This window comes from Rhineura floridana, chromosome 3 (assembly GCF_030035675.1).
Source record: "Rhineura floridana isolate rRhiFlo1 chromosome 3, rRhiFlo1.hap2, whole genome shotgun sequence".
NCBI lineage: Eukaryota > Metazoa > Chordata > Lepidosauria > Squamata > Rhineuridae > Rhineura > Rhineura floridana.
This window is the reverse complement of record NC_084482.1, coordinates 196,706,689-196,729,819: the sequence shown is the minus strand read 5'-3', so window position 1 is coordinate 196,729,819 and position 23,131 is coordinate 196,706,689. Positions and strand designations below refer to the sequence as shown.

The window sequence follows — 23,131 nt, the reverse complement described above, 5'->3', positions numbered from 1 at the left end:
GCTCATTGGGAAGTTGCCGTTCTGGGCTGTTTTACGTAAAAGCGTATTATAGCCCGGAACGGGTATCGGAACGTGGTTTTCATGGAAGTTTTGTGTCTTATTGCATGCATCCCATGTAGTCATGTTGGACTGGTGAATTTGGTGGGTCTGGCTGATTGGGAAGTCACCGTTCCAGACTGTTTTACATAAAAGCGTATTATAGCCCGGAATGGGTATCGGAACGTGGTTTTATGGAAGTTTTGTGTCTTATTGCATACATCCCATGTAGTCATGTGGGACTGGTGAATTTGGTGGGTCTGGCTGATTGGGAAGTCGCCGTTCTGGGCTGTTTTACATAAAAGCGTATTATAGCCTGAAACGGGTATCGGAACGTGGTTTGTGCGGAGGTTTTGTGTCTTATGGCATGCATCCCATGTAGTCGTGTTGGACTGGTGAATTTGGCAGGTCTGGGTCGCTGGGAAGTCACCGTTCCGGGCTGTTTCATTCCGTTCCGGAGGGCATTTTGGTTGTTAAAGGGTTAATAAAAATCCTATCAGAATGGTTTTTGTTCCTAAATGTTGTTCTCAAGTGTCTCTAACACATCCCAGTGTTTTTGGCATCAATTTTTTTTATAAAGGGCCCGTTCCAGCCTGTTCCGTTCCGTTCCGGCTTTTACCCCGTCCCCTTTTCAGGGCTACAAGTCAGTTGCATAGAGCCCTCGGCGACATCTTAGTGAGCTGCAACAAAAGAGGGAAAGCAGGAAGGAGAAGAGTTCAGGTAGGTTTGGGACATATTAAAAAGGGAAGAGAGGGAAGGGGGTTTGTTGGTGTTGGCAGAGAAAGGCTGGGGAGTAGAAATTGCAAATAACTAACGGTGGACCTAAGCACTGATCCACTTTTGCAAGCCTTCATCCTACACTCTTTCCCTTCTCACCTAAAGGCGCACTGGTTTGGTGTTCTGGGGAGAGCTCCCTTTTCATTTTAGTTTTTCACTTCATTTTATTTTTTTATTTTCCCTACTCTCCTCACTGATGTTTGTTCGGAAATTCTCCAGTGAGGACTGGACCTCATCACCTTAGATTTAGGCGTTTTCATTAAAGCCTTTCCCAATGTACAATAATTCATTTACTCATTAGTCCCCCAAAGTCTTAAATTTATCCCAGTCCTCTATTTTACTGCTGTTGTTCTCTGGTTAGCTGGACTGGAGGGAAGGGTGTTAGAAAGAGAATTGCTTTTTGTATTTTTCATATATAGCTTCTTATGCACATTAAGTAACTTATACTGGTAGTTCTTTCTGTGTTGCTTCTTTTCAAAGTTTGTAGGAGCCCCATTGTAATGGTTTCATCTGTTATATTGTGCTCATTTTGAAGATAAGGTACAGATTTATTTTGTTTCATGCTTTTACTGTTTTAAATGAACGTTCACAATTGTTCTCCATTTCTGCAGTTACATATAAATTTTGAAATGATGTTCTTTTCAGGGTAGTTCTGGATCTTTGGCCATTATCCTTGAGCTCACTGGAGCAAATTAATATAGACTGAATTCAGAAGCCAATTCTCATTTCTAATTTTCTTAATGGGAGTGAACTATACACATTCCTTCCACCCAATTCCCCCCCCATTGCTGTTTTGTTTACCATCTTGTCTGATGAAGAGATCCCAAAGCTTGCCCAATCATTTTGAGACATGTTAGTTGGCCTAGTAAAGGTATTGCCCTAATACGGTTTATGGATTGTTTCTAAAGGGCCAACACAGCTACTTTTTTGGTTTTTGTGTGAGTCTTGTTCCAGCTTATCCCAGCATTTGCTGGGCTGCTACTTTACAAAGACCCTGAAGGAGGAAGATGCCCGTCCAATTGCTTGAAATTGGAGAAACAAAACGAAGACTGTATACACGCCATTCCATGGGAACTGTAGTTTGTGAAGGGTGCTGGAAATTGTAGCTCTGTGAGAGCTCTGTGAGGGGTAAACTACAGTTCCCAGAATTGTTTTTTGGGGGAAATAATGTGCTTTAAATGTGTGGTGTGTACTCAGTCTACAGCTTTGATTACCTGTTCAGGCAAGCACAATGGCAGAGGAGCATCTAGTCCAGAAACTCTGAAACGACGTGCTCCATCTGCCTGGAGTATTTCAGAGATCCAGTGATCGTTGATTGTGGGCACATTTTCTGCCAAGACTGCATCACCCAGTACTGGGGGAAATCGGACAGAGATGCTTTCTGCCCTGACTGCCCAGAACTTTGTCAGCAAAAGCAATTCAGGACAAACCGACAACTGGCAAGTATTGTGGAAATAGCCAAGAAATTCAGCCTGCAGAGGGACAGAGGGACAGAGGCACTGAGGCACTGGGAAGAGTGTGCGAGAGACACCAGGAACCTCTGAAACTCTTCTGCGAAGAAGATCAGGCCCCCATCTGTGTGGTGTGTGACAAATCCAAGGAGCACAGGCAGCACAAGGTGATTCCAATGGAAGAGGCTTTTGAAGAGTACAAGGTAAGAAACGCTGGTGGGCTAGGATGGGGGATGGAAATGCATGAGCATCTGGCTGCTTGACCTCAAAGGGAATCAGCTCTACAGTCGTTTCAAGCGATGCTCACTCATGACAGGGGTGGGGAACGTTTTTCAGCCTGAGAGCCACATCCAAGGAGCACAGGGAGCACAAGGTGATTCCAAAGGAAGAGGCTTTTAAAGAGTACAAGGTAAGAAATGGGTGGTGGGGGGGATGAGGAATGGAGATATGCATGAGCATCTGGCTGCTTACCCCAAAAGGGACTGAGCTTCTGGGAGCATTGCAAGGAAATCCTTGAAAGCACTTACACTTCGCAGTCAATGGTGTGAACTCTTGCAGAGTGTTTGAAGGGGGTTGCACCCTTTTCCTTGTCCCAAGGGCCCAGAAAGCTACAGGGCAGGGAAGGGGGAGGGCAGGCTGATCTTGGGGATGTAGCTCAGTGCTTGCAAGGATGTTTTTTGGCATGTGCCCCTGCTCAAATGCTTAACTGGAAACGGCTGGAGCAACTTAAATGCAGTGCTATACACAGTACCGCCCCTAGGCACCGGGAAGCGGGGCACTTGCCCTGGGCCCCACACTTTGGGGGGGCCCGCGCTTGGCGATCTGTGCTTGGCAGCCGGGGAGATGGCATCACGGTCCTTGGGCGTTGTGGCGCCGCTGACTCCATGACAGGGCAAGGCAGGCTAGTGACGCAGACCCGCCCATTGCCTTGCGCGGCCGCCACTCTTCCCTGTTGCTCTGGCGCTGCTGAGTTCCGCCTTAAGAGGCCAGCATGGGTCTTCTTGTGGTGGTTTGTTGGTGCCATTGCCAAGTAGACCTGGGCTCGTTAGTCGCCGCTACTGCCTCCACTCTAGAGCGTTGAGAAGGCGAAAAGGTTCGCTTTAGGCTGGGTTACCTCCCCGAACTTCACTCGCCCAATGAGAAGGAGCAGGAGCGGCGCATCCTAGGTAAGGAGCCCTCATCCTTGTGTGCGAGTGTGAGGGCAATGCAATTCTTTCCCCTCCTTCAGTCAACAACTGCGCCATGGCATCCCCCCCCCATTCCATTGCCCTCCGTTCGTATTTACTTTATATCTCTCCTCCCTCTCGAAGTTCAAAAGATGGGGAGAGGGGTTATTACTTTCCTCCTTTTTAATTTTGATTCAAAATCTTACCATTTTACCATTCTTTTTAAAAAAGCCACTAAGCTATTTTCACTCTAAATCAACACTGAAATGTTAAAGTTGCAGTCCTGTGCACTCTTATGACAGTCAATTCCATCAAAACAAATTGTCCTCTGAGTAGACATGCTTAGGATTTGCTTATTAATGTAAGGTTAACAAAGGTTCTCCTTACCTGGAGAATTGACTTTCCTCTCCCTTTTCTGTATTTTTTCTTTTCCTGTCACCTTCAATGGAAGCCTTCCTTTTCCTCTCCCACAAATACCTGTCTATTTGCCCTCTCCTTGTGTCAACTTACCTAATATAATGTACAGAAAATAAATCTGAAAAAGTTTCAGTACCCTTAGAAATTAACATAGACAGCAGTTCTTTGCTGCTGTCCTAAACCCACTTAATTTGGAGTAAGTCATGTTTAACTGAATGGTTGTTCCTTCTAAGCAAGCATTATGGGCAAATGGTGGGAAGGTAAGTGACCCAGGCTGCAATCCAATACATGTCTACTCAGAAGTAAACTCTGTTGTGTTCAATGGGACTTAATCCCAGGTAAGTGTGTACTGGATTGTGGCCCTATTGAGTGAGTGAGCAAGCAGACAAGCTAGTGTCAATGTGCAAGCAGGCATTACAATGCAACCCTAACTACATCTACTCAGAAGTAAGTCCTACAGAATTCAAAGGTGCTTACTCCCAGGTAAATTGAATTAAGATTGCACCCTTACTCCTGAATAAACAAAGGTCTAGTTGAAAAGCTGCAATAAGCCTATGTGCTCAGTGAGACTACTCTTGTGTAAACCCACACAACCCTAAGGACACATTTACCTACAAGTAAAGCCCCATGGTTGAACTAGAAAACTTACTCCCAAAGAAAAACTACAAACGATCAGGCTATGGAGTAGCCACAACTCTACCAAGGTACATTGGGGAGTAAGCATCATGACTGAATATTGGTGAGATTAGGGGTGCCAGGTTCAGTTAGGAAGATAAGGATGGGAAAATATGCCTAGAAATAGACTGCCATATCTAGCAGATATTGACAAAGGGAAGACAGATGTCGAGAGACCAGTGGACAAATGGATATGGAACAGGTTGACTAGAGGCCTATTCCCTGAAGTGAAGGTAATCATATTTGTATTTAATAGATTGTTAGCATCATATGTAAATTAAATATTATAATAACATATATTCGTAAATAAAATCTCTCTCTCTCTCTCTCTCTCTCTCTCTCTCTCAATATATATATTATATAGAGAGAAAGAATGGGGGGGGAATTATGCTTTTGCTCCGGGCCCCACACATGCTAAGGGCGGGCCTGACTATACAATTGATGACAAATCCCTGAAGACAATGGCTCATTAAAATCAGTTCACCAAATAATCTGTATTGTTAGTTCCCTCAGTGTAAAGTTCTAGAAAAGGGGTGGGGAACCTCTTTGGGTCTGGGGCCAAATGCAGCCCTCCAGACCTCCCTCCCTGGCCCTCAGGACTCTTCCAAGGCCACACCCCCTTTTCCTAGGCCATGTTTCCCATTGGCTGTGGTTTGCACTCTCCTTGAATGCGTTGAGCCTGGGAGGAATGTGTCCTTGAACTCTAAGAATGCCCAAGGGCCATATTCTCTTCTAGACAACCTTCTCAGGGGCCACATGCCAATGGTGGGCAGGGCCAGAGGCAAAAGTGGGCAGGGCAACAAATGTAAATATTAATCTTGTTTAGAGTAGGCTAATTTCTACATGCACACTCACTGTCTATCTTCCATCCAAGCAGGCAAAAGGCATTATCAGAGCTCAAGACGCCTCCCAGCCAGGCAAAAAAGCTCATGAGGAGTGTGGCCTAGAGAAAGGGGATACGGCTTACAGAGTCTCCTGAGGGCCAGATAGAGAGGGCTGGGGGGCTGCATTTGGCCTCCAGGCCTGAGGTTCCCCACATGTGTCCTGGGCTCTCATCTATCTCTGTGCACTCAGAGCTTTGAACAGACACTGCTGTTCCATCTTATCAGCCTATCTCTGCAGCAGCCATTACCCCAGATGCCTTTTTTCCTACCAGGGTACAATTCTGAGTCATTTGGAGTTTCTGAACAAACAGGGAGAAGAAACTCTGTCTCGTACACTGAACAGGGAAACTGAAAGCCAAAAGTACTGGTAGTAGGTGCCCCCGTAGAGCTCCTTGCCTCTGCTGTATAGTTATACTTACTGGGAGGGGCCATAGTTTGGTGGCGGAGCCTGTGTTTCACTTGCATAGCATCCCAGGATTAATGCTTGGCATTGGCTGGTAGAGCTGGAAAAGGCCTCTGCTTGAATCCTGGGAGAGCAGCCCCCAGTCACGTTAGACAAGGATGGGCTGACATTCAGCAGGGTGGGCTCAGGTTGGTAGCGTTTCAGTAGGAAGTGAAGTAAGTGGGTTTCATCAATGATCCCCCCTCCCTCCCTCCAAATCAGAATTCAAGCACTGGCAAAAAGGATGTGTCCTACGGGACTTGAAACTAAGGACTTTTCTAGCTTCATTTCCAAGTGCACAGCCATCTTTCTTTTAGTCATTAGCAATTTCTTTGTGGGAAAATTGAATCTTCTCAGCACTGAAGCGAAGTATCTAGACCCAGGGACAGTACTGGTCATACATGCCTAGTATGCGTTCTGCAGTAGTGAGTAGTGGCACAGGGGAATGTGCTTGCACCCCTGCATTTTTTGTGACTTTTTAAGGAGTTTTGGTGTTTTTCTTGTGAGGACGGGGTGCTGTCCCCAGTAAACTGTTCCAGCACAGAAGCACTTAACATTAATCCAGGGGTGACTAACCCAACCACCCCACTCCCAGTTTGAGTGCCTGATGCCCTTGCAACTTTTTCAGCCCCTCCAAGACTCCACTAGTTTTGGTGACACCAGCAAAAAGAAAACAAAAATAGATACAGCATTGGGTGAGCAGAGCACAGCACCCTGATAGCGATGCAAATGGCCCACCCTGGTCATCAGATCGATCATTTGATGAGTGGAGGAAGGGCAATAAGCAGCTTTGCAGGATTCAAAGCCACAGTTTCTCCTAGTGAACACACTGTTGAAATAAGTGCATTTTGGCAAAATGGGTAATTGTTTGAAGAGACACTTCTGTCACAAAGGTTTATTATTTTGGATAGCAAGGATGATTAGAACTAGGTCCAAAACAGTTGCTGAGGAAGCTGAGGTCTTGTACAGCAGAGACAGCAATTACAGCCCTTTGTTCCTGCAGCCGGGGCAAGGCTTAGAGACAGGAGAAGGGAGTGAACCTGTGCAGCAGCCAGAGTTATCGCCTCGAGACGAGTTCCAGGAGGGAGAGCCTTCACAGTCTCGTGTCCCAGGAGATGGAGGTGCTGATGGCCGACGGAGTCTCCCAGTATCAGGAGATGCCTCAGAGAATTTGCTGGCTGGAATGCAGGACTTTTTTGCAAAGCAAATGGAGTTGATGAACTTGCAGTTTGAAGCTATGAGGGAGCAACGGCAGGACCGCTTGTGGGTGTGGCGGGAACAGCACGACTGGGAGAGGCGTGAACAACAGCAACAAGAGAGGGAGCAACGAAGGACTGAGGAAAGCCTGGAGAACATCAGTATAGAGTGGTTTCCAGTTTTCAATCCCGGAGAGGACGTGCACACCTATTTGAAGATTTTTGAGCAAGTCTGTAGGGACCAGCAGCTGCCTAGGCACTATTGGATGCAAGTGTTAAGGTCCCAAACTTCTGGAGAACTAAGGGATCTTGCGTTTGCCTTGCCTAGAGAACTGACAGATGGTTATGACTATTTTTATAAACTGGCTAGACAACAGTTTGGTTTTTCTGCAGAGGCATGTTACCGTAAGTTTGAGACTTTGCAGAGAAGCAGTAAAGAACGTTTTTCAGCCCTAGCCTTCTGCATGCGTAAAATTCTGGACATGTGCTTGAAGCTGCAGAGGCAACAACTCTGGAACAGGTGTGTGATTTATTTGCCAGGGAGCGATTTTATAAGTTGCTGCCTAGAGACTTGGAACTCTCTGTCAGAGACAAGATGCCAAGGACCCTGCGTGATGCAGGTCTTGCGGCAGACAAATTAGCTGCTCTCCAAGAACTTAGTGGAGAGAGTCAGCAGCCTCCACTCTTCAAGAATCCGGGAGCCTTCAAGGGCCGTCGGCCCAACAAGGGAGCTGAGGGGAAATAGAAACTGTGGCCGCAGCCGAAATAAGTGAGGTGGTGGTGGTGGAGAAGCCATCTTCTGCTATCAAAGCATCTTCTACACCCCAGCCAAGTGTGGTCTGTTTTCTTGGCAAGGGGGTCAGCCACCAAAAGAGGGAATCCTCCAAGATGGCTAAAAGTAATGCCAGTAATACCAGTAGAGCTCGTTGTTGTTGTTGTTATGTGCCTTCAAGTCGATTATGACTTATAGCAGCCCTATAAATCAGCGACCTCCAGTAGAATCTGTTGTGAACCAACCTGTTCAGATCTTGTAAGTTCAGGTCTGTGGCTTCCTTTATGGAATCAATCCATCTCTTGTTTGGCCTTCCTCTTTTTCTACTCCCTTCTGTTTTTCCCGGAGCATTATGGTCTTTTCTAATGAATCATGTCTTCTCATGATGTGTCCAAAGTATGATAACCTCAGTTTCATCATTTCAACTTCTAATGACAGTTCTGGTTTAATTTGTTCTAACACCCAAGTATTTGTCTTTCTTGCAGTCCATGGTATGTGTAAAGCTCTCCTCCAACATCACATTTCAAATGAGTTGATTTTTCTCTTATCCGCTTTTTTCACTATCCAACTTTCACATCGGTACATAGAGATTGGGAATACCATGGTCTGAATGATCCTGACTTTAGTGTCCAGTGATACATCTTTGCATTTGAGGACCTTTTCTAGTTCTCTCACCGCTGCCCTCCCCAGTCCTAGCCTTCTACTGATTTCTTGACTATTGTCCCTAGTTTGGTTAAGGACTGTGTCAAGGTATTGATAATCCTTGACAAGTTCAATGTCCTCATTGTCAACTTTAAAGTTGCATCTTCTGTTGTCATTACTTTAGTCTTCTTGACGTTCAGCTGTAGTCCTGCTTTTGTGCTTTCCTCTTTAACTTTCATCAGCATTCGTTTCAAATCATTACTGGTTTCTGCTAGTAGTATGGTATCGTCTGCATATCTTAAATTATTGATATTTCTCCCTCCAGTTTTCACACCTCCTTCATTAAACCAACAGGGTGATAAAATACACCCCTGTCTCACACCCTTACAGTAGCCTCTTGTGCACAATATAGGTTGCGCATCAGGACAATCAGATGCTGTGGCATCCCCATTCCTTTTAAACCATTCCATAGTTTTTCATGATTTACACAATCAAAGGCTTTGCTGTAACCTATAAAGCACAAGGTGATTTCCTTCTGAAATTCCTTGGTCCGTTCCTATTATCCAACGTATATTTGCAATATGATTTCTGGTGCCTCTTCCTTTTCTAAATCCAGCTTGGATATCTGGCATTTCTCGCTCCATATATGGTAAGAGCCTTTGTTGTAGAATCTTGAGCGTTACTTTACTTGCATGGGATATTAAGGCAATAGTTTGATAATTACTACATTTCCTGGGATCCCCTTTCTTTGGAATTGGGATGTATATTGAATGCTTCCAGTCTGTGGGCCTTTGTTTAGTTTTCCATATTTGCGGACAATTTTTTGTCAAAATTTGGACAGATTCAGTCTCAGTAGCTTGTAGCAACTCTCTTGGTATGCCATCTGTTCCTGGTGATTTGTTTCTTCCAAGTATTTTAAGAGCAGCTTTCACCTCGCATTCTAAAATTTCTGGTTCTTCATCATATGGTTCCTCCATGAATGAATCTGTAATCCTTGCATCTCTTTTTATAGAGTTCCTCAGTGTATTGTTTCCATCCTCCTTTTATTTCATGTCAGTCAGTTAGTGTGTTCCCCTGTTGATTACTCAACATCCCTATTCTTGGTTTAAATATCCCTTTCATTTTTCTAATCTTTTGGAATAGAGCTCTTGTTCTACCCTTTTTGTTGTCCTCTTCTATTTCTGTACAATAACTATTGTAATAGTTCTCTTTGTCCCTACATACTAGTCGCTGTATTGTTGCATTTAGGGTTCTGACCGCGTTCCTGTCTCCTTTTGCTTTCCTTCTCTCTTTAACCATTTTAAGAGTTTCTTCAGTCATCCATTGAGGTCTTTCTCTCTTTTTAATGAGAGCTATTGTCTTTTTGCATTCTTCCCTGATAATGTCTCTGACTTCACTCCATAGTTCTTCTGGTTCTCTGTCAACTAATTTTAAAGCCTCAAATCTGTTCCTTACTTGTTCTTTAAATTCTGCTGGGATGTTATTTAAATTGTATTTTGGCATTATGATTGCTTTGTAGTTCTTCTTTAGTTTTACTCTGATTGTCGATATTAACAGTTCATGATCTGTACCGCAGTCTGCCCTGGTCTTGTTTTTGCAGAAAGTATGGAACTTCTCCATCTTCTGTTACCAATTATATAATCAATTTGATTCCTATATTGACCATTTGGTAATGTCCACATGTACAGTCATGTTTTTGGTTGCTCAAAAAATGTGTTTGCTAGAAACAAATTACTGGTTTCACAGAATTCAATAAGTCTTTCTCCTGCTTCATTTCTATCTCCTAAGCCCCATTTCCCCACAATTCCTAGTTCTTCTCTGTTCCATACTTTTGCATTCCAGTCCCCCATGATTACAGGACATCCTGTTTTGGTGTGTGATCAATTTCTTCCTGTACTTCTGTGTAAAATCTCTCCAATTCCTCCTCTTCTGTGCTTGCCTTTGAAGCGTAAACTTGGATGATGGTTATGTTAATAGGTTTCCCATTTAATCTCATTGATATCACTCACCCAGACCTTGTGTTATAGCTCCTAATTGCTTTTGCCACATCACTTTTCAATATTAAAGCAACCCCATCCTTCTTAATTTCTCATTTCCTGCATAAAATATTTTGTAGTTGCCTGATTGGAAATGTCCCATTCCTGTTCATTTTAATTCACTCACACCAAGTATGGTAATGTCGATGCATTCCATTTCTTGCTTGACAATTTCTAACTTTCCCTGGTTCATGCTTCTAACATTCCATGTTCCTATTGTGTGCGTTGTACAACTCCGGACTCTCATTTCGCATCTATGCACATCAGCCTCTGGGCTTCCTTTTGCCTTTGAGCCAGCTGCATCATTAGTCACAGGACTACTCGTACTTGTCCGTTGTTTTCCCCAGTAGCTCCGTGAATGCCTTCTAACCTGTGGGTCTCATCTTCCAGCACTATCTCATGTTGCATACTCTATTCTCCTAGAGTTGCTCCAGTCTGGCATGTCAAGATTTAGCTGAGCTCGGGGGGGGGGCAGAGTCTCTGAAAGGTTCTGACTGGTTGTCTGAAGGAAGCACATCTATTGAATGGACTTTTTCTGTACCCAGTTTGTTGGATAACAGCCGTACTTCACCTGCAGTTTTTTCTGTGGTGCCCAAGAGGGTGAGTTTGTCTCAACCTATTGCTAAGATGCAGGGAGGAGGGAAGCAGCCCTGTCCCAGAGAAGTGTTGCTATGAATTCAGTTCAGGTGGAAACAGCTGTGGGGGTTCAGACTCACCCCAGTGAAATAATATTTATGAAGTCCGTACATGTTGCAGGATTGGTGAGTGACCCACTGCAGTTTGAGTCTGCTTCTAAAGAACTGAAAAGTTGTGAGCAAACAGTTAATACTGGAATTGAACAGAGGCTCGTTGCTTCTGAAGATTTACGAGCCAGAGATAATATTCTTAGCAATGTAGCTGTCAAGGCATCCCTCTTAACAACCAAAACTGACACGGGAGAGGAAGACATTCGGCTGAGTGAAGGAGGAGAACCAAAAGAGACTTTTGGGTTTCCTGCTGTTAATGAGATCCCTGTGGGGGTATATGAGAAGATTTCCAACCCTGAACTTGGGACTGTGTTGCCCTGTAAAGCTGCGAAAGTATATGTTTCCAAGACTGTAAGTAATGTAATTTCATCCAAAGATAGTCAGCCAGGGAGTAAGAGAGTAAATTACTTTTCTGTTGACTCCGCTGTTTTAAAAGAGACCAGGTATCAGAGATAAGTCTTGAAATGTTGGGAGAACCAAGAAAGTGTTGATCCTGCTATACAAGAGCTGGTAAGAAAAACCAAGTTTATAACTTTAGGTGAGTCTAATGCTGCAATTGTTAAGTTTTAAACTCAGCAAAGCACTTCTGGTGTTTGTGCAGAAGAGCTGCTCCAGGCACAAGGGGAAGTGGGGGAAAACCAGCCCCTCCTTAATGGACAGGTGGATGATATGCCTGTGTTAGAGACTGCAGCTCAGCCAGACTCTGCTTTGCCTGAAAAGGCAGCATCTGTACAGAGTTTGTCTTGTGAGATTGTACCATCTGTGACTGAGCGGGCCAAGGTCTTAAAAGTTTTGGTTCCAGACATGGGAGGGGAAGAAAGCCTGAATCCCCTAGGGAAGACTGTATTGGGCTTTGAACAGTGTTGAAAATATCCTGAATGTGACACCCAGAGTCAGAGCTTAAAGGAAGTTGATTGCTCTGATCCTATGCCACAACTAGAAAGGCTTGTGCCTAGTTGTCTACCTGTTCAAGACCTGAGTGGCAGTGTGGCTAAGAGTTCTGTTGTACAGACTATGGGCAAGACTGTACAGACGGGGCAAGGGTTGTCTGTGGTTCAACTCCTTGACTGCATTAGGAGTGGGAATTTGACCCTTGTGTCATCTGAACATGACACTGCTTTATCAACAGAGACTTCTACTGAGAGATTTTGGCAAGATTCTTTGAAGTCTGCTCCTGATGTGACTTTGGGACTGTTATTTCTCTCAGTCTGATGTATGTAATAGACCTTCTGTTCCTCAGAAATTGAACCATGACTGTAATGTCATTGTTGATGTGTTATCCAATGCTGATGTCACCTGTAACTCTGATTGTAAACTTGCTTTGTCATTTTTACCCGTCATTCCTAAGGTTAATTTCGTTGGAGGAGGTGGGAAAGTTAAACCTCTAGACAAAAAGGTTTCTGCAGGAATTGTGAATGTTGAGTTCCTGATATTTTGCAACCCAGTGCTTTAGAAGCAGGGTTGAAAGTTGTTTTGTCATCAAGGAAACTGAGCAAAATGAATTCTGTTGTTTATCTAAGGGAAAAGATACTGTCTAAGACAGGGGTGGCCAAACCGTGGCTCGTGAGCCACATGCGGTGCTCTGACATATATGTGTGGCTCTCGGAAATATGTTGGCTGAGTTCCTTTTTGCATCACAATTAATATAAAAGGTAAATAAAAAATGTCAACCTTTATAATTATTTACTGGGTATAAACTGAGAGTCCACTGGATTAAAACATAAGTTTAATGTTCATGGTGAGTAAATATATTTAAGAAGTTAAATCCTAATTTTAATGCTAGATTTGAGTCAGGGATTAAAGAAATTTCGGATCAGCAAGGATTATAGAGGAATTGTGCTGGAGAATCAGTAATCGTACAAGCCAGTGCTGACAATGTTAGTTTTAGTGGGCGTGGCTTGCGATCGCGTTATTGTGACGTGTGTGGCTGTGTTGCGGGCAGTGAAATTAGCCGAGTGTTAGCATGATACTGGGTGTTGTACAGTTTGGTTGCTTTGCGCGTGTTGGAGATTATTGTTTCCTTTCACTTTAATTTTTTTAGAAGTGTCTGTGAAAATTTTGTGAAGGAGGATGGTGTCATCAAATTGTAAGAAGCAAAAGTATGAAGATGAAAACAGAAACTTTTCGTCTGATTATCCACCTAAATCAGAATTACGGAAAAACAAGTTAACTATGTTAAAATCATCACTAAATAGCCAGCAGACACTGTTGACAACGTTCAGTAAGGAAGCCGATACGACTGAAGCTAGTTTTGTTATATCATGGAATATTGCTTGTGCTAAACGCCCATATTCTGATGGCGAATTTGTTAAGAAGAATGTAGCTGAAGTTGTTGCAGTGTTAGATCCAAATAACACAAAACTTCAGCGACTAATAGGACAAACACCAGCTTCACTCCACACTACAGAGAGGCGTATCTCCCAGATCAGTGCTGATGTTGCAGGCAAAATGATTTAAAGAATTCCCTTGCATTTAGCTTAGCTCTTGACGAATCTACAGACATACAAGACAACGCACAACTGGCAGTATTTGTTCGTTATGTTTCCTCTGATGTAACTGTGAAAGAAGAGATGTTGGACTTAGTGGCACTAGAAGAAACAACTCGTGGTGTTGACATTAAAAATGCACTTGACAGAGCCTTAACAAATGCTGATATTCCACTGGATAAACTCATCAGTGTTGCAACAGATGAAGCACCTGCAATGGTGGGGGGAAATGCAGGATTAATTGTACTTATGAAAAGTGATCCCAGCTTTCCAGAGTTTCTCCCTGTTCATTGCATTATTCATCATGAACACCTGGCAGCCAGATACTTCAGGTATGAAAATGTTATGAAATCTGTTCTTGAAATTGTCAATTTCATACACTTAAATGGGAAGACCCACTGACAGTTCAAAAATTTTATTGAAGAACTGGAGCTTGAAGATAAACCCAGTGATGTGTCTTTCTACTGCATTGTGAGGTGGCTGTCAACCAGCAATGTCTTAAGTAGGTTTGTGGATCTGTTGGAGCCTATTATTACTTTTCTTGAAGAAGAAAAAAAGATTCTATCCTCAACTGGAAAATGATGAATGGATGCAAGATCTAATGTTCTTTACTGATATAATGAATCATCTACAAACTCTCAACTTGGCACTCCAGGGGAAGGATAAGTCTGTTTGTGATCTTACTCAGACAATTTTCAGCTTTCAGAATAAAATAAGAGTTTTTCAGAGACATATTGTCAAGAAACTTCAGTTACTTTCCCAGTCTCAAAAGGAGAGTAAATACATTCCCTGATATTGAAATAAGAGACCACAAACTGGAAGAATACAAAGATAAATTACAAGGACTGCTTGATAATTTCCTAGACAGGTTTAAGGACTTGCAGAAGCTGAAGCCCTGCTTCGCCTTTCTTGTAAATCCATTCATGGTTGATGTGATCAGTGATGGTTGTCCAATTCTCGAACCTCTGGTTATAGAATCATCTGCTGTGGAAATGGAACTAATAGAATTACAGGAGGACCTGGGTCTAAAGATGATCCATAAATCCCAGTCTACAATTGAATTCTGGAAGCAAGTTCCAGAAATAAAATATCCTGAACTGAAGAAAACCAGTGTGTGACTCATCTCAATTTTCAGCACAACATACTGCTGTGAATCACTATACTCTGTAATGAAATTTGTGAAGTCGAAGCATCATGCTATCCTTACAAATCAGCACCTGACGGAGCTAATTCGTACATCCTTGACAACATATCAGCCAGATTTTCAACGACTCACAGCCAAGATGGAGACTCATAAGATCTCTACTAGTAGTAAATAGCCTGATAATTGTAGCAATGTCTGTTTGTGTCATAAAAATATTATGATAAGACTATAATTTTGTAAGGTGGTATCTGATTAAAATATCTCTAATTTTATTGGTTTACATATTTTCCTCCATGTTTTGACCAGATATTTACTAAGACAAATAAATATCATTAAAATATCTGTTTTTACCCCTTTTATTTTTGTTTTTGGCGGTCTCATTTTATGTTAATGAAATGCAAATTTGCATATTTTTCTTAGATGTTTCCGTAGTTCATTACCGTATTAAATATGCTCAATATAGTTAAAATAATAATCATTCAGGATTTTGAAAACATTTGGTGTATATACGTGTACTTTGTGATTATTGAAACTAGGTAGAAAACAATCTACATACTGTTCTCTGTTTTAAAATTTAACTGTTTATATTCATTTCAGATGGCAAGTTTTGAAGCATGTCCTTTTACCTTTGAAGGCATGAAGACTAAAAAGCCAACACTGGAGACAAATACAGCCAAGAATGCAACAGTCAGTATGGAAGACTTTATGTTGAAATTAGATACGATACACCAAGAGTTGAAGCTGCTCAGGGCTCAGTTGGCAGCATTAGACCAAGTAAGAGAAGCTCAGAGAAGAATTTTCCCTGAAATGGAAGTCAGATCACGTAATTTTTGGAGTTAACAACCTGGAATTCAATATGGTATTTTCAGAATGTCTGTAAACATTCAAGTTTTAGTTATAGTTAATTGAATTTTAATATAATTTAAACAGATTATTGAAACTAATACAAATTAACAGTTTAAAAACTACATACATGAATAAATATTATTACGTACATATATTTCTTAATATTTATAGACATTTTTGTAACAAAATGTGCATGTAACAATAAAAATGTGTGTGTAATATTTGTGTGTAATATTTGTTCATGTCTTGCGGCTCTCAAACATCTGAAGTTTATTGTATGTGGCTCTTACGTTAAGCAAGTTTGGCCACCCCTGTTCCAGGGGATGCATGCAGGAGGCAGGCAGGGCCAGAGGCAGAAGTGGGTGAAACAATGAATGTAAATATTACCTTTCTAGAGCAGAAGGCACACACTCACGCACCCCCCTCTGACTTCCTCCAGGCAAGTATTATCAAAGTTCAAAGACACATTCCAGCCTGGCAAAAACACCAAGAATGGCATGAAGCATGGCTGGGGAGGGGTGGAACCTTGGGAGAGTTCTGAGCCTTGGAGGACCGCATTTGGCCACTGTGCCCGAGGTTCGCCATCCCTGTTCCGGAAGTGAAGCTATAGCAGTCTGGCTTGCTTGCAGGCAGGGCTGGCACCAGACACGCTGGAGCCCTTGGGCAAAAGCCTGCCCCAGCACTCCCCTTCCGTGATTCTCACACGGCGAGAACTTCGGGACTCCACCATTCCCTTGCTTAACTTACCTTGTTCTGTGGTTGCGCACGCAGTGGTGTCCTTAAGAAAGATGGCGGCTGAGGTTTCCCTAAGAAGCTGAAGCCTCTGCCGCCACCTTGGTTCATGGCAGGGATGCGAGCGCGCAGGAAGCCAGATTTTGACTGGACATCAAGAAAAACGTCCTAACTGTTAGAGCCATACGACAATGGAACCAATTACCTAGAGAGGTAGTGGGCTGTCAGACACTGGAGGCATTCAAGAGGCAGCTGGACAGCCATCTGTCGGGAATGCTTTGAGTTGGATTCCTGCATTGAGCAGGGGGTTGGACCCGATGGCCTTGTAGGCCCCTTCCAACTCTATGTTTCTAGGCTAGTGGTCACTCTAGGTGGTTCATGCTAATCTGAACCAAATACAGAGCCCTCTTGGGGCATTCAATTCTCTACGCGCTTGGAAACTCATGAGGGAGAGCGGGGATGAGTGTATTACCTCCAGTCCCTCCATTTTATCCCTGTTGCTGGTTCTGTTACCCTCCACATCTGTGGAGGTGGAGTGTCTGCCGTGGGAAGTCTTCTGTACTCATGTAGGCTCTTTCCATGGTTGAGAACTCTGGCAGTACAGAGTTCTAAATGACATATGGGCAGCCTAAACTTGGGAGCAGCAGATATTTGGCCTCTGTGGTGCGGAGGGTGCTGGTGGCAGAAAGGGCAGAATTAGCATCCTCATTTTCACACTCTCTCGTGTGGTTCTGATGGAGATTCTAATCAAATGCCTGAGGGAAATATAAGTGTATGAAAAAAAATAATTCTTACATTTAAAATTCTGAGTAAACCTTTAGCCTTTGGCATTGATTTCAGCTCTTATTTATTTGTTTGTTTATTTATATTCCACCCTTCCTCCCAGTAGGAGCCTAGGGTAGCAAACAAAAACACTAGAACACTCTAAAACATCATAAAAACAGACTTTAAAGTATTAAAACAAAGCATATTTAAAAGCATGTTTAAAACAAAACAGCTTTAAATAATCTTAAAAAGCAATTCCAACCCAGAAGTAGACTGGGGTAAGGTCTCTACTTAAAAGGCTTGTTGAAAGAGGAAGGTCTTCAGTAGGCACCAAAAAAATAACAGAGACAGCGCCTGTCTAATATTTGAGGGAGTTCCAAAGGTTGGTGCCATTACACAAAAGGTCTGCTTCCCATGTTGTGCAGAATGGACCTCCTGATAAGATGGTATCTGCCCTCACCTGCAGAGCATAGTGATCAACTGGGTATATAACAGGTAAGACAATCTGTCAGGTATCCTGGGCCCAAGCTGTATAGGGGTTTGTACACCAAAACCAGAACCTTGAACTTAAATCAGTAGCTAATGGGCAGCCACTACAATTGTTTCAGTAGTAGGGTCACATGTTGGTGATACCCTGCTCCAGTGAGCAGTTGCACCACTGCATTTTGCACCAGCTGCAACTTCCAGACCATCCTCAAGGGCAGCCCCACATAGAGCGCATTACAGTAATCCAGCCTAGAGCTTACCAGTGCATGGACAACAGTAGTCAGGCTATCCCAGTCCAGAAACGGCCACGCTGTCTTACCAGCTGAAACTGGTAAAAGGCACTCCTAGGGTGCCCCCTCCTTGTCCCACATATAGATTTTGACTGGCAGTTGAATCTTAATTCAATGCTGGTAATGGGGTGGTATCCAACTAGGGTTGTCAGGCTCAGGGCCTGAGAATGATTCTGTATCTTTAAGAGAAGAGAAAATTCAGTCAAGTGCAGGTTTTCTTGCAACACTAATGGGAAAAACCACAAGGTGAAATTCTCCCTTCCCCCTGCACAACTTTTAAAGATACAGAAGACCTCTTGGAGGCCAACCATCCAAATTTAAACCAAAGCTGTCCCTGGCCACATCCACACCAGGCCTTTATTTCACTTTGGACAGTCATGGCTTCTCTCAAAGAATCCTGGGAAGTGTAGTTAGTGAAGGGTGCTGAGAGTTGCTAGGAGACGCCCTGTTCCCCTCACAGAGCTTCAATCAGAGTGGCTGACTGTTCAACCGCTCTGGCCACTGGAGCTCTCTCAGTGGAATAGGAGTCTCCTCTCAGCACCCTTCACAAACTACACTTTCCAGGATTCTCTGACGGAAGCCATGAGTGTCTCACGTGAAATCAAACTCTGGTGTGGGTGTGGCCCCCTGATTAGGCAAGCCCAGCAGCTGTGAGTCTAGCTTTTAGAACTCTTGACAGTTGGTTCTTGTTTGTTTGTTTGTTTGTTTGTTTATTAAATGTATATAGCCAAAGGCTGTTACAAAAGCAAAACATAAAACATAACTATACACAAGACTAAAATAAAACAAGCAATAATTTGCTAATAAATTCAATTACAGCTATTAGCACATTTGAGTTTCTTTGCTGCCAAGGCAAACTTGGCTGTAGATAACACAATGTGGGGTTGTACAGAAGATAATAAAAGGATCACTTTTTGGGAACAATTAAGGTCTTTCCTCGTGGCAATCAATGGATTTAAAAAATTTCCACGTGGGAGAGAGAACATTGGGCATACAAGCATATAGTGTACCAAATCCTCAGGTACCTTGCATCCTGCTATGCATAAACGGTCACCAATAGGAATTCCAAGGTATCTGCCCTCTAAATATGCTGAAGGCATTACCTGGAATCTCAGCTCAGTGTATGCTTTGCGCAGGGGGGCCAACGTTAGTATATCAAAATAATTAAGGGCTGTACCATTTGGCATAATATGTGGAAACCAATGGGAAAAGGATGAGGTGGCGATCCCTGCTCTATCCACTTGTAGGCCATGTTCGAACATGAAATTACGTAGCGCATCTGGGTTAAAATTTGTAAAAAGGGTGGGCGTCAAAAGATATTGGAAACCAAGGGCAAAAAAGTTAGAGGCCCAGCCCCCATTTCCCATTTGGTCCTCCCAGCATAGTTTTACCAGGGAGGATGAGTCGAGGAGCGAAAGTTTTTTCCAATAGCGTAGAAATGATAAATCAAGTCTAACCATTAAGGAAGGGGCATTTAATTCCAGTCTCACATGAGCGGCTGGGGTACTTTTTGGGAGGCCCAAGATTTGTTTAAAAAAAGTATTTTGGATTGACTCGAGGGTCATCCTTAGTGAGTGGCCCCAGATTTCATTTCCATACAAAATTGTGGGAAGAAGCTTAGCTTTATAGAGATTGAGCATAGGTCTTACTAGTTGGCCACCCTTTGAGTAAAATTTTTTTTAAATAGGCCCAATGTTCTGAGAGCTTGTAGTTTGATCTACGCTAACTGGTGGGACCAGTGTAATTGGTTGTTTATATGTATTCCCAAGTATTTAAAGGAGGATACTTGCTCTAGAGTGTGGCCATTTAGTCTCCAGATGGTTCTGGATCTGCTGTATCTCCCACACACCATTATTTTTGACTTTGAATAGTTAATTTTTAAAGATTGGGAATCGCTATATTCCTGTAGTGCCAAAAGCATACGTTTAAGGCCAATCTTGTTCTGTGATAATAGAAGTAAGTCATCAGCGTAGAGTAGAACAGGCACCTTCCTGTTCCTGACCGCTGGAGGAAAAAACTCTGGTGAGGCCATTACTGGGACAATATCATTGATGAAAAAGTTGAATAAAAATGGCGCCAGTATGCATCCCTGTTTGACTCCTTTCATCATTGGGATTTTTTGGGAAAGCGTACCATTAAGTCCCAGGCGTATTCTTATGACTGTATCATAATGGAGGATTTGAAGAAGCCATAAAAGCCTTTTATCTAAGCCAGCCTTGTCTAGTTTCTGCCATAGTAAAGTGCGATCGACAGAATCAAAGGCCACGGCAAAATCAATAAACGCTAAGTAAAGAGAATGCAATGGGCCCTTTTTAACTTTCCCAATGAGATGATGCAATATAAACAATTGGTCCAGCGTGCTGGCTCCCTCTCTGAAACCTGCCTGGACTTCAGATATAATAGAATGTTCCCTATCCCAATCGCGGAGTTTATTTAATAAATATCGCCCATAGAGCTTTGCTGCAACATCAAGAAGGCTGATAGGTCTATAATTTGAAGGTAAGGCGGGATCACCCTTCTTGAATATCGGAATCACTATGCTCGTTCTCCACCCCTGGGGAATACATCCAGTATTATTTATTTTAGTAAATAGAGACGCCAGGATGGGGCACCACCATAGGGAGTAGGCTTGGTATAGGTCGGGAGGAATCATGTCCTGGACGTTGGTTCTTACTGAGCATACCCGACATTATGGGGTTCCAGCCAAAATTTCTTAAAGTAATTAAAGATCAGCCAGGTATTTTTTAAATATTTAAACTGCAGAAGATGAAGGTCAGAGTATGGGGCAAGGTCAGTATTAGGATTACAGGTACTCTGTGAACATGGCTGATTTTTAATGAATTTCAACAGATTATGAGAACTCTCAGAGAAAAAAGTCCAAAAGGGCTCTGGGGTTTTTTTCACTCTTTTTACACTTTGAACTCTCTATTCTCTCTGACTGCTTTGTGTATCGCCATGAAAATTGAGAGGGTTGTTAAGCAAGCGTTTCTGAGTTCAGGACTATATGTCTTGTAAGGTTTTGTTTTGAAATGAGCTTATGGGAAGCATCACAATGGCATGGGGGCATTTTCAATTTAACATTGCGGAATGTGAAAAATTAAAGCTGGCTATAGTATACAGCCGCTTTTGTGGCTGTATAATACTATTTGGCTTTATAATGTTGTTGTTGTTATGTGCCTTCAAGTCGATTACGACTTATGGCGACCCTATGAATCAGTGACCTCCAGCAGCATCTGTCATGAACCACCCTGTTCAGATCTTGTAAGTTCAGGTCTGTGGCTTCCTTTATGGAATCAATCCATCTCTTGTTTGACCTTCTTCTTTTTCTACTCCCTGCTGTTTTCCCCAGCATTATTGTCTTTTCTAGTGAATCATGATGTGTCCAAAGTATGATAACCTCAGTTTCTTCATTTTAGCTTCTAGTGATAATTCTGGTTTAATTTGTTCTAACACCCAATTATTTGTCTTTTTCGCAGTCCATGGTATGTGCAAAGCTCTCCTCCAACACCACATTTCAAATGAGTTGATTTTTCTCTTATCCGCTTTTTTCACTGTACATCCATACATAGAAATCGGAAATACCATGGTCTGAATGATCCTGACTTTAGTGTTCAGTGATACATCTTTGCATTTGAATAAAAAGGTGGGGGAAAGCCTGAAAAAGAATGATACTGTTCACAATGTTTTCCTTTTGGAAAGGAAAGGGGCTTCCCTTCTGCCCAGTGCTCACCCACCCAATCCCCTCCCCCTCCCCTCCCTGCCCCTCCCCCAGGTCAGTGTTGGACTACGACCTGGGAGACCAGGGTTAGAATCCCCACACAGCCATGAAGCTCACTGGGTGACCTTGGATCAGTCACTTCCTCTCAGCCTCAGAGGAGGGCAATGGTAAACCACCTCTTAATACCGTTTACCATGAAAACCCTATTCATAGGGTCAACATAAGTTGGGATCGACTTGAAGGCAGTCCATTTCAATTTTCAAACATGATTGCACAGAAATAAATCCCATTGAACTCAAAAAGTATGCAAATGATCAAACCCAGCCTCCATTCTCCTCCCTCCTATCCCCTCCCTCTCCATCCCCTTCCACTCCCCGCCTTCCCCTTCCCCCTCCTCCCCCTCCCCTTCCTCCTCCCTGTGGTCAGTTTTACCTATCTTAAGCAAGTTTGCACGGAAGTAAATACCATTGAACTCTATAAGCATGCAAATGATCAAACCTGCCCTCCCCTCCCCCTTCCTTTGCCTCCCTCCAATATGCTCCTTCCCGCTCCCCCTCCTCCTCCCCCGTGGTCTTTTTTTCCTATCCTAACCATGATTGCATAGGAGTAAATCCCATTGAACTCAATAAGCATGCAAATGATCAGACCTGCTTTTCCCTCCTTCCCCTCTCCTCTCCCTTCCTCCTCCCCTCCCCTCTTCCTTCTTCCTCCTCCTATAGCCCTATGTACCTATAGCCCACAGATATTTCTATCAAACTTTAAAAAGCAGGGAAATTGGGCAGCTATAGTGAATGCACCAGGGGAGCAGGAGACCTGATCTCCTCTCTGAGATATTGTACTGCCCTACAAAGTTGTCAAAATGCAAACACAATTTGTGTTGGTCCTTTACAGTCCAATCCACTTGCTGTACAGCTTGGAAGAATTTGGTAACATATGCCTCCTGCTCCCCTGGTGCATTCACTATAGCTGCCCAATTTCCCTGCTTTTTAAAGTTTGATAGAAATATCTGTGGGCTATAGGTACATTCTTAAACTGCAAGGAGTTTTTTGCCCATTAGTGAATATCTTACATACCTGTTCTTGCACTATTATATTCTTAGCTCCATTCTGTATATCCTGTAAAGCCTCACTGTAACAGCAGTAATCAATGTTCTGTACACACATTTATCAATACAGCATGTTATTGGCAGTGTCAAGAAGTGTGATATAATTCCCAGAAAGAATATATCTGCACATTACTACATGACAGACATCCATTCAGTGTCCTCACTGAGTCCATTAGGTGTCACTGTATTTAGTCTATAGATCCATCTGACCTCCTTCCTTTTCAGTTGCATACATAGTACGTGGTTCAGGGAAACAACTTTCTCAATCCACCAGAATGTTAAGGATTTAAAATCAGGCTTCTGTTCTAACAAACTGTTA

At 43.0% G+C, this 23,131-nt stretch overlaps 1 protein-coding gene across 1 annotated transcript; it reads left to right on the top strand.

Moving 5' to 3' along the window:
• Positions 1 to 2,203: 2,203 nt before the first annotated feature.
• On the top strand, positions 2,204 to 15,882 carry LOC133378851 (E3 ubiquitin-protein ligase TRIM17-like; the record flags this gene model as incomplete). The annotated part of the gene is made up of 3 exons (XM_061613464.1): positions 2,204 to 2,467; positions 2,581 to 2,673; positions 15,468 to 15,882. Coding segments are annotated over 3 exons (600 nt in total), but the record flags the coding sequence as incomplete, so codon positions are not given.
• Between the last annotated feature and the right edge of the window lie 7,249 nt (positions 15,883 to 23,131).